At 39.4% G+C, this 11,047-nt stretch overlaps 1 protein-coding gene across 1 annotated transcript; it reads right to left on the bottom strand.

Moving 5' to 3' along the window:
- Positions 1-554: 554 nt before the first annotated feature.
- CUNH12orf45 (chromosome unknown C12orf45 homolog) lies at positions 555-10,747 on the bottom strand. The gene is made up of 4 exons (XM_016127072.2): positions 10,601-10,747; positions 8,914-9,000; positions 5,148-5,284; positions 555-3,647 (listed from the first exon to the last, which is right to left on the bottom strand). Exons 1-4 carry the CDS (start codon positions 10,713-10,715, stop codon positions 3,429-3,431), a joined length of 558 nt encoding a protein of 185 aa, XP_015982558.1. The 5' UTR covers positions 10,716-10,747; the 3' UTR covers positions 555-3,428.
- Between the last annotated feature and the right edge of the window lie 300 nt (positions 10,748-11,047).

The raw sequence follows: 11,047 nt of genomic DNA, 5'->3' as shown, positions 1-11,047 counted from the left end.
CTTAGCCAATTTGCTTTCTCCATGTTAGTTTTCTCACTCGTGAAGTGGGTATGAGCAGAATATCTCGTAAGGCAAGTCTTTTTTTTTTAATAGGAAATTACTGTCACAAAACAAGAAGGTGAACCATAGTTCAGTCTACAGTTACTTGATGCAGTGACTCAATGATGCTCTTGCTTCCCTCTGCTACGTTTGATGTGCTTGCTGGGTGTACCCTTCAGAGCTGGCTTCGCTTACGGTCACTAGATAGGAGTTCCAGGAATCACATTTGGTGTATCTAGTCCTTTCTTTCGAAAGAACAAAGGGTCCATCTCTTCGTGTGCCTCCTTTTTAGGAATGAGAAATACTTTCCCTTCCAAAAGTCAACTAACAAGACTTTGCTCCTGCCTCACTGAGAAGGTCCATTCCAATATGCCCATTCCCAAAACAACCATTCCCAGGGTTTTCCATGAATGGATGGTGGGGAGTCAACCACAAAGATTCCAATGTTAAATTTGTAGGAAATGTCTACCGATCACATTCATCCTTTTTTCTTCTGCATTGCAAACCACTCATCGTTAAGGTAAGTTATTTTATTGACATGAAGAGAAAAATTAGTTTAATGAACATTTATTGTACATTCCAACTGAATGAAAGGCACTCTTCTAGGCACTGAGGGAAATACAAACAAAAGTAAGACTCGACCTTTTTTCTTGTCTTTCCTACCGTAGTAGTAGATATAGGCACAAGAATACAAACTACTCTGCAAGGCGTTTTTTTGTGTAAGTACCATATCTGAAGTGCAACTAAAGTATGAGAACAGATGGCAGGCTCATTCATGAAATTTTTGCTTCAAAGACCATTCTGCCTAATTTTCTGATTTATAACTGTCACAGAGCGAGAGGAGATATAACACCCCACAAGTCTGAAGAGAACGTCTCATCAACCTCAGCAGGAAGAGAACTGTTCTCCAAAGGGCTGCCATCACCTCACACCTCAGCATCAGGCGGAGGAAGCGCCCGTCAGACCACCCAAAGCACAACGGGGGTTTAGTTTCCAACGGACCGTAGAGCACGCTGCTCATACACAAAACAGCTTCTTAATTAACGTATAACATACATACAGTGAAGTGCACAAATATTGTACAACTTGATGAATTTTCATATGAGTGGTAGTAACTCTTAAACGTAACACACTTAGAATAGTGGCTGACTCACAGAAAGGAATTGGTAAATACTAGCTATTGTTTCATCTGCCAATTTGATAGGTTAAAAAATAAAATCTGGTTTCATTTGCATTTCTTTGATAAATGGGGATAAATCTTTTTTTCCCTGTTAATTACTTGTTCACGTCCTATAGCCTTTTCACTATTAGTTGTTGTTTTTACTAATTTTTAAGAGCCCTTTAAATACTAATAGCACTCAGTCTTATACTGCAAATATTTTCCTGTTTGTCTCTTGTCCTTTAAATTTCCCTGTCACCTACTAATTTTTAGTATTTATGTAGATGAATTTTCTGCAATTTCCTTTGTGATTTCAGGCTTTAACACTCTGCTTTAAAAAAAAAGCTTTTGCCCAACTACATTGAAAATATTAGCCATTTTAGCATAGAACTTTTATAATTTTATTTCTTTATATTTAAATCTTTAGTCCCTATATAATTTATCTTAGTACACGGTATGAGGCTAGACACTAACCTTGCTTAAAAATAGTTAGCCAGTCCTGACATTGTACATTAAATAATTATTCTATTTTATACTTATTTATTTAAAATGATATCCTTATCATACAGTTTTTATGTTTTTGTTTTTTCTCCTGTCATAAGCATGTCCATAGAACCTAAATTTGGTTGACTTCCTTAACTGCATAGCTATATAAGACAGCCAAGGCAGGAGAAAAATATTAAAATTCTACACACTAGTATGTATTTCTAGACCGATTAGTCTCTTTCGCTGATCGAGCAGTCAGTTCTACATGGATATGTATTTCCTGTAGTCATATGTTCATATTCTCCTGCCTGGCGCAGCCTACCAGCATAAAATGTCCTGTGCACCCTCATGCACCCGTTAATGCACTTATTAACAATTCTCAGTGCCTCCTGTGTACCATGCACCATGCTAAGTAGTGAACCAGACAAATGCGACTCTTCCTGCAGTGCAGCATCAATAAATTATCTGGTACAAGACAATCTTTCAATATTTACACCAATGATTCATCACAGTTGTGTTTGGTGCTACAAAGTATGTCATTAATACCCTTTCTAGCTGAGAAGTCTGGTCCCCAGATCTGTTCATTTCTTCCCCTATTTAGCTGGGCACAGACTGGGAGACCTGGTTCCAATTTCCCATGGGAAATACCAAAAAGAACCTTGAGAATTATCTTTAGAGTATTTACAAGATGTCTCAGGCTAATGTGATGTGAGGAGGGAAAAATAGTTCCAAAAGAGCCCTAAAACAGTAGGGGACAAAAATTTCATCAGCTCAACCCACTTGGAGACAGTCCTTTAACTTCTCAGGTCCGCATTCTGAGCAAAGCCAGTCCCACGGCAGATGAGATCTGAAACAGGTTTAATGCAGTCTGAATGAAGGAGGAAGTCGGCTGCAGTGTAGGACCATTTTGGCCTTTGAAAGGGAAAGCCAGCTCTTATCTTTTTTGTTTTATGCCCTATTTTTCCTGTGGTGTCCCCATTTTCTACATTTGACAGGTTTCGAACTGTGGGGAACTCTGTAAAATAGTTCTAATAGCGGAGATGAAAAAATTGTTTTATGAAAAAAAAACAAAAACAAAAATACTGTGAAATTTTCCAACCAGTAAATTCTATATCCACTGAGTGGCTGTAGATTCACCAACAGTAATTAAACTCACAGAGCATCAGTTTTCCAGCTCAAACTGGAAAGGAGCATTTTATGTGGTTAAATAAAAAAGAGATATGCCTGAGGGCAGCTAAATCTCAGTAACTCTTTATTGTAAAAAATTTCTCCCTCATTAAACCTATTCTGATGCTAATGAATATATCTGATGCTATAATAACCTAAAAAAACCCACCTAGGTTATTTTATCCAAGAGGATAATTTAAAACAAAAACAAACTGGAGACTTGTATTTTTCCTTTAAAATAAGTTTGACATGTCTGAAGTCTAAGATGAAGAAAGACGATGGCTTGGCTAGATGCCAACAAAAACACTCATCACCATACATAAAAGGAAGCTTTCTAAACTAAATCTCCTTAGCATAACAAAATCAAAGACAGTCTGCTCTTAGCAGATCCCCAAATGTTACTTATTCCAACTCTTTAAAAGCTAGTGCTGTTTCTTCGAGAAACAAAATACATCCAATATGACTGACATAAAAGCACCATAGATATTACCTGAAATGCAAAATACCCAGCAAGCCACATTCTTTTTACACAGAATTTACAGGCATATATCACCTGTCTCTTAGATCATTTATTTCACTATTTCTTTTTCTTACTGGCAGGACTGTCCAAAACTTCGATCTTGCCTTTCCCATCTTCTGAATGAGGAAGCCTGATGTTGTCTATGGTGACTTCAGAAGAGGTGCTGTCATCTTCGTCCTCGGATTCCGAACTATCCTCTGAAGTGTCTTGAGAATTCTCTTCGGAACTGTCCTCCTCTTTTGAATCAGACTGATCCATCTCAAATAAGGCCACATCCTGCAAAAAAATACCATGAGGGAAATTTATTTCAGGGCAGTTTCCTAAAAAGTTGCAATAAGAAAACACTGGAAACAACCAACGTTTAGCACAACATTGAAGCACAAAGGACAAGGAATGTCTTTAATACATATGGTACTTTGATTCTTTTAGGCGCCAGGGTCCACCATAATGATGTACACTTGCTACAAGTCTAAGAAGTCCCTACAATCCAATTCCATGTATCCTGAATACGATCAACAATATTCATTCAACAAATGTTGACATGAGCCAGACACCACACTAGGTACTGAGACTCAACAACAACAAAACCCTTGCCTTTGCAGAACTTAGGTTTTCGAGCAGGGTTTGGCAAATTATGGCCTGCCAGGCAAACCCAGCCTGTCTTATTTTTGTCTAACTCATGAGCTAAGAATGGTTTTTATATTTTTAAGTGGTAGGAAAAAAAAATCAAAAGAATATTTCATCGAACATGCAAATTATATGAAATTCAAATTTCAGTATCCATAAATAAGGTATATAAAACCTGCCTATTAGTTAAGTATTATCTATAGCTGCTCTCATGCAACGTCAGAATGAGCAGTTACGACAGACAACAGTATGGTTCTCAAAGCCTAAAGTCTTCACAATCCTTACGGAAAATGTCTGCTGATGTCTGTTCAAGTTGGGAAAGAAAGCCAATAAATGATTACATATAAAGTATAGTGTAGGGTCATTAAAAAGTAGGGTCATTAAAATAAAAAAAAATAAAGCAGGATAAGGTAATGAAAGGGCCAATGGAAAAGGCGTCTTGATGAGGTGACAACTTGATGAGGTAAGAGACGGAGGAAGTTGAGACGCAGAAATCTGGGGAAGAGTATTCTGCAAAGAGGGAAAGGTCTGGAGTGAGGGACTAGATTAGAATGCAGGTGATGAGGGGACTGGGCAGGAAATAAGGTCAGAGAGAGAGCTGGAGGCGGGCTCACACGGGCCGTGAAGTGGCTGGATTTGGGATATACCGTAGAGGCAGGGTGGACCAGATTTGCTGGTGAATTAGATAGATATCATTAACAGCTCTGTCCATAAATAGAGGAACTCCAGTGCAGAAATAAGATGTGAGCCTAACTTGAGAGGCAATTTTCACGTGAGGCTTGTGTACATTTATTATGTGAGATAATGTACTCCGTTAAACACATCATCGACGTTTGGGCCTTGGATCAGAAAAAAAAGTCCAGGTAGGACATTTAATAAATTAATGCTTCAAGACAACAAATGTAATATTTGACTCGAGAAAGCCCTCCTATGACTCTGTATTACTAAATCTCTAAACTTCACCCAGGAAAGCTCATCGACCCACAAAATTCTTAATCACACAATGACCAATTACCTACGCAGTACTAGAAACGTGAGCTGACCTGCCAGGAAGGAAAATGATCACGGAACTAAAAGAAAGATTCTCTGTTTAGGTGACAAGGCACACTGGTAATTTTACTCTATGAAGTGAAAACAAAGCCTAGTTACCATTTGTATAACTTTTCCAAGTGTCTCATCGATATTTTCAATATTGAAATGACCAGGTGGTGCAGCTGCCATTTCCTTTCTTAGCTTTTCATTTGCCTGGGCCAGCTGTGGGAGGAAGGTCTGCACTTGGTCCAGTACTACGGAGAGAAAGCGTAGTTTATTGAAATTCAGTATTTAGCCAAGCTTTAAATTTTTAAATCTAGAATTTCCTATAAAATACATTTGAAGTTAATAGTAATAATAATAATATTGATAATTTAAAAGTCTTTCAAATTCCTTCCATTTAAAAAACTTCTATCCTTTTCTGAATTCTTATAAGCAGTAGAACTTATTTTTTCAGCAATTAATAATTTTTCAATGTTTTATTTGTGTTTTTCATATATGTCCAGAACTGTAACCTCCAAAGAGGCTGGCATTCAACCGACAGCAACTTAATAAGGAGGCAGCACGGCTCCACAGCTAAGTGCACCAAGCTGTGGGGACAGACTGACAAGGTTATTAATAGAACCCTAGTTCCACCTCATACTATCTGAATTACCGGGGGCGTGTTAATTAAGTAGGGTTTGTTTTCACCTGCCCAGCATGTTCCCCTTTCTTCTAAGAGCGTAATCCTAACTTTCCTCTTAAACCTTCACTCTTAGCCGCCCTTCTCTCTCAACCTACACATGCCTACATGTTTCACATCCTTGGTCATCGTGATTTGGTCCAGTGGTATACACAGTGACACCCGTGACACCATGATCTACTCAGGCTAATAAGAGAGAGCCCTGGGACAGGGTTTGAACTGTCGAGAAAGAGAATCTTCTTTCCATGTGAGTAACTGAGCTAACTGCTGTACGTAAGCCTGGGGCTTCTGACATCTGGCCGACCTGCCACGTGTGGGGGAAGAGCCTGCTCTAGATTAAGCCAACAGCTAGGAAAGCAGAGCGGGGAGATGTGGAGCAGCAGACCCCTGATAACACTGAATTCCTGGATGCTGATGGACCGGAACTCACCGGGGTTTTTTCCCCTACTAACACGGGCCAACAAAATTTCTTTTCTTTTTTTTTTTTTTATTTCTTTCCCTCTCTCCCTCCCTCTTTTTTCTTTTCTTCTTTTTTTTTAGCTTAAGACAATCTGAGCTGAGTTTCAGTTACTTATAACCACAGGAATCCTAACTAATGCATTTCATTTAACCACTCAAAACTTCAGTTTCCTCATTTGTAAAACAGGGGTGATAACTGCCAGGCACTGTGCTAAGTACAGGGGAGTCAATAAAACAAGGCATAATAATTTTTTTCTCTTTCAAAAGACCCAGTAACCAACTGTCAAAACTTTAAGTTATTAATACAGCTACACCGTTGATGACTAAAATGTCCGGAGTATGGAAGAAGAAAAGAAAATGGTGGTAAAGGTCAAGAAATGGCCTTTAATTGTAAAATTTATCCCTGTTGGAAGGCATAAATGAGATCGCATATATACAAAGCCCCACACAATATCTGACATATCCTAAATAGTAAGTACATGTGAGCTCTCATGTCTCTTCAGATAGAGAAATTACTGATAAAAATAAAGTTACTTCTATGTTTGCAGATTTAAATCTATTAGCTTAGATGAAGGATGAGGCTAGATTTTGTTCTGCTTTTGTTTTTAACTAATGGATCATGTGGAGCAAAACGAAGAGCTACATGTGAGGTCAAATATTTCTGTGGTACCCTGGAAAAGGACATGCTAAACCCGTGAAGCTAGGCCAGCTGCAGTTCTTCCAAACAGAATAAAATGAAATCCAGCATACGACGACATAAAATTCAAAATGTACAGCATCCAATAAAAAATACCCAGCATGCGAATAAGCAGAAAATATAATCCCTTAAGTTAAAAAAAAAATTAGTAGAAATCCTGAAATGACAATGATACAATCAGCAAGAAGAATGTTAAAGTAGCCGTTATAAACATACACTACATATTCAAGAAAGCAGAGAAATGAAAGATATAGTAAAAGACTTGAATTTTTAGAGATGGAAACTACAATATCAGGCTTGCAAAATTAACCGGATGGGGTTAAACAGCATATTAGACAATAGAGAAGAAAAGATTAGTGAACTTGAGGACACAGCAATAGAAACTACCCCCAAAAAACCACACAAATAAGACTGAGAAACAAAAGATCTGAACAAATATTTCACCAAAGACATATAAAACCATATATCTGGGAGTTATGGAACAATTTCAAGAAACAAAATTATATGTAATTGGAGTCCCTGCAGGAAAGGTAAGAGGGAAACTGGAAAAGAAAAAATATCTGAAGAAAAGAAATGACAAAAAAGTTCCTAAATTTGATAAAAATTATAAACCCACGGATCTGAGAAGTCCAACAAACCCCAAGCTCAAGAATCACAAGGAAAATTACCAGGCACATCATCATCAAATTGGTGAAAACCAGTGATAAAGAGGAAATCTTAAAAGTAGCCAGAGGAAAAAGTAAATATTATACACATGACAAAGATAGAAATGATAGCAGAATTCTCATCAGAAACAATGTAAGTCTGAAGACCACAAAGCAACATCTTCAAGGTACTCAAATAAAAAATTTTAAAAACCAGTTAACCTAGAATTCTTTACCCACTGAAAACATCTTTCAAAACTAAAAACAAAATATATACTTTATCAGACATACAAAGACTGGAGAATTCATCACCAGCAGGCCTGCACTATAAGAAATGTTGTTTATCAATAAGATGGTTAAAATGAGCTAAAGATCTGAACAGACATTTCATCAGAGACGTATACACGGTGAATAAGCACATGAAAAGATGTTCGACATCCATTAAGCATTAGGGAAAAACAAACTGAGATCACAATGTGATGTTACTGCATAACGCTGGAATAGTAAAAGAGGACACCACGTGTCGCTGAGGACGTGCAGCAACTAAGAGCTAAACGCTTGCATCGGGCTGGTGGGAATGCAAAATAGCATATCCAAATCTGGAAAATAGTTTGGCCGGGTTCTCTTTATAAAAAAATATGCTTTCCAGTTGACCCAACAAATTCCACTTTAGGTCTGTACCTCCCCTCTTCAAACGAAAACCTATGTTCACACAAAAGGTTGTACTTGAATAGAGAGCCATGAAGCAGTCATTTTGGCTTTTGCTAGTGCAAACTATGATTAACTTCCTCTCTCAGAATTCTCATGATTTCTTAGTTTATAGACATGGTAACTTTGTGCATCATTTATAGCGTTTTCACCGGCTTCTTGTTTTTATTCTTTTTTTAAACATTAAGAGTGAATAATACAGATGTTGACTATTACATAAATGCTACATGAACGAAGTCTGCGTGCGGTACATATTTGAGTGAGCAGTACAGCAATATTATAGAATAATGCACAGAATTGGTCCTGCTATGTCATATTATCAGGAACATTTACCATTTAAGTAATTGTATCCAATTTAATGGGACATGGTGATATTTTCTCATACATGTATAATAAATTTGGGCTCAGCAGCCTCTAAAAGTTTCCCATGAAGATTACCAATAATTATTTTTGATTTCCAAAAATTCATCCCACAGGGAATTTTTCTGGGAAAAGTTACTGTCTTAAAACAGGTGAATAATGTAAGAAATTCTACTCTTGGGCATAGACTCCATAATGTAAATCCCAAGTAAGACTTGACTCTAAAGGTTAATATATGACCAGGAAGGCAGAGACTGTCTCATCAAATAAATGCTTAATTAGGCAGAATTTAATATCAGAGAAAGAAAGAGAGAGAGAAGGAAGGATACTTACAAGGACTCCTCTCTATCCGAACTGTTTGAAGAGTGGAATTCTTTCTGGAATTTGGCTTGGAGTTGATGAGCAACCTGTCCCATATACCTGAAAACACATGTATTTAAGTGCTTAAGTTTTCATGACCACTCTCAAGTCTTGACAATTCCACATTTCCTAAGATTTTTTTTTTTTTTAAATGATGCACCTCAACTTCCAGCAAAACATTTTAGTTCTTTGAGCACATCTACCTCCCTTTTCATCAGCCTGTCTCATACAGCTCTGTGTCACCAATGCTGAGTAGTAAGTGCACACTAAACTGTACATTCCTGGATCAGAAATTCATCAGTGAAACATGTGGGTCCACAATAACATAATGGAGGAAGCAGAACAGAATAGTTAAGTGAAGCCAGAAATGGTTACTAACTGCATTATATTGGACAAATTATCTAGCTTCATTGAGAATTTTTGTTTCTTATTTGTAAAACATTCCTGCCTGATTAGTTCCCCTTTAGAAAAGATGTCCAACCTCAACAAAAGAGCCCATTGGAGAAATTTTGCCCTTCCACTATCTACTCAGCCTCACCATTCACTCGCTACTCCTCAAATCAATTCAACTATCCATCTTATCAGAGCTCAAAGAACGGGACTTGTCTTTCACAACTCAAGGCTTTGTACATGCTGTTTCCAGCACCTGTACAATCTCCTCACTCTGGTACCAAAATCCTGTTCATCCACAAAGCAGAGCTCAACAATCATTCATTGCTTACTACTGTAGGCCTCGTAATTGGATTAGTGTAAAGAACTTGGACTCAGGAGTCAGACTGGATTCAAATCCCAGTTTTGGTACTTTCCAGCCACGTGATCCCTGGCAAGTTACTTATCTGTACAATACACCAAGACTCCGTTTCCTCATCTATAAAATGGAGGTAATAACCTTTTGCACAGCGTTGCTGTGAGGATTAAATTAGTTATTAATTAAATTAATTCCTGAGGCATAGTTAGCACTACATAAGTTTTGGCTATTATTATTGTAACTCCTTCGGATGCTCTGGGTTCTCACAGAATCATTTCTTGAAGCTAATATTTACTGAGAATATACACAAGACCTTAAGCACATTCTCCTCACAAAAATCCATAGGTACTACTACCTCTATTTTCTAAATATGAAAACTGGGGCGTACAGAAAGTAAGCAACTCTCCTAAAGTCAGCCACTGCTAATTACTTGTGGAGCTGGTATTCGAACCCATGCTTTTAAAATTCTCTGTTATGGCGAGTGAATTCCCTGGACCCACATCGCCCTCTACCAGAGGGTGGGACTAAGGGCTGGTTCAATGAGCACAGAGAGGAAGGGTCAGGGAGTTGGGAATCTATAAATTACCTGTTCCGCAGACCAGCCGTGGGCTTGGACCTGAACGGCAGGCCCTAAGACCCTCCCCTTTAGGGGAGGTGTCTTGCTGGGGGTTCGGCAGAGAGAAAGGGGTCACTAATGTGCGGAATATAAGAACCATCCCCGGCCCCGCGGCCTAGCTCCCCTCCACCCACCAACACCTCGGGAGCTGGCACGCTGGAGCCCTGCAGTCACCCCTAGATCTCCCCTCAGGGGTGCGGGGCCTAAGCAAGAAGCACCCACCTCTTCCCCGGCTGCTTGGGCCCGCGCCCCCCACCACACGTGCGCGCGCCACGCTGCTGCCACCCGCCTGGTACCTCCGCTGCCGCCGCTCCCTGCCGACAGCAGCTCTTTGGACACGGAGGCCCTGGCGCCATCCTGGGAGGATGGGGGAGAGGTCGGAGCGGACTGCAGCCCCGCGTGGACCTCCATGCTTTCCGCTAAGCTTCAGAGCCAGCCCACCTAGGCCCGGATACAGGAAAGAGGTTCGGGGAGGGGCGGGGCCAGGGCCGCAATTGGATGAAACTCGGTAGTGGGCGGGGCGAGGACCGCCCTCAGCGTGGGCGACACCTGGTGGAGGCTGGAGGTCATTTCTAATGTGCGGAAAGGAAAGTTGGGGATTCCTGAGGCTGCTGTGTTGGATAACAAACAGATGGCAAAGCTTGGGTTTTGTTTGTTTAGCTAAACAAATCTGGGCCTGAAGAGCTCACCATGGGGCTACCCTCCTCTTCATTCTTTAAAATAAGATTTCTAAAGTGCGTTAA

Source organism: Rousettus aegyptiacus, unplaced genomic scaffold, assembly GCF_014176215.1.
Source record: "Rousettus aegyptiacus isolate mRouAeg1 unplaced genomic scaffold, mRouAeg1.p scaffold_m13_p_2, whole genome shotgun sequence".
NCBI lineage: Eukaryota > Metazoa > Chordata > Mammalia > Chiroptera > Pteropodidae > Rousettus > Rousettus aegyptiacus.
The sequence above is the reverse complement of the archived record's forward strand: the minus strand, read 5'-3'. Positions and strand labels throughout refer to the sequence as shown.

Excerpts from the sequence above, each read along its gene's own strand:
- CUNH12orf45 (XM_016127072.2), bottom strand. The coding sequence starts at position 10,715 with ATGGAGGTCCACGCGGGGCTGCAGTCCGCTCCGACCTCTCCCCCATCC. Across the intron at positions 9,001-10,600 it reads AGGGAGCGGCGGCAGCGGAG|GTATATGGGACAGGTTGCTC; the intron begins GTACCAGGCGGG and ends ATGTGTTTTCAG. Across the intron at positions 5,285-8,913 it reads TCGGATAGAGAGGAGTCCTT|TACTGGACCAAGTGCAGACC; the intron begins GTAAGTATCCTT and ends TTCTCTCCGTAG.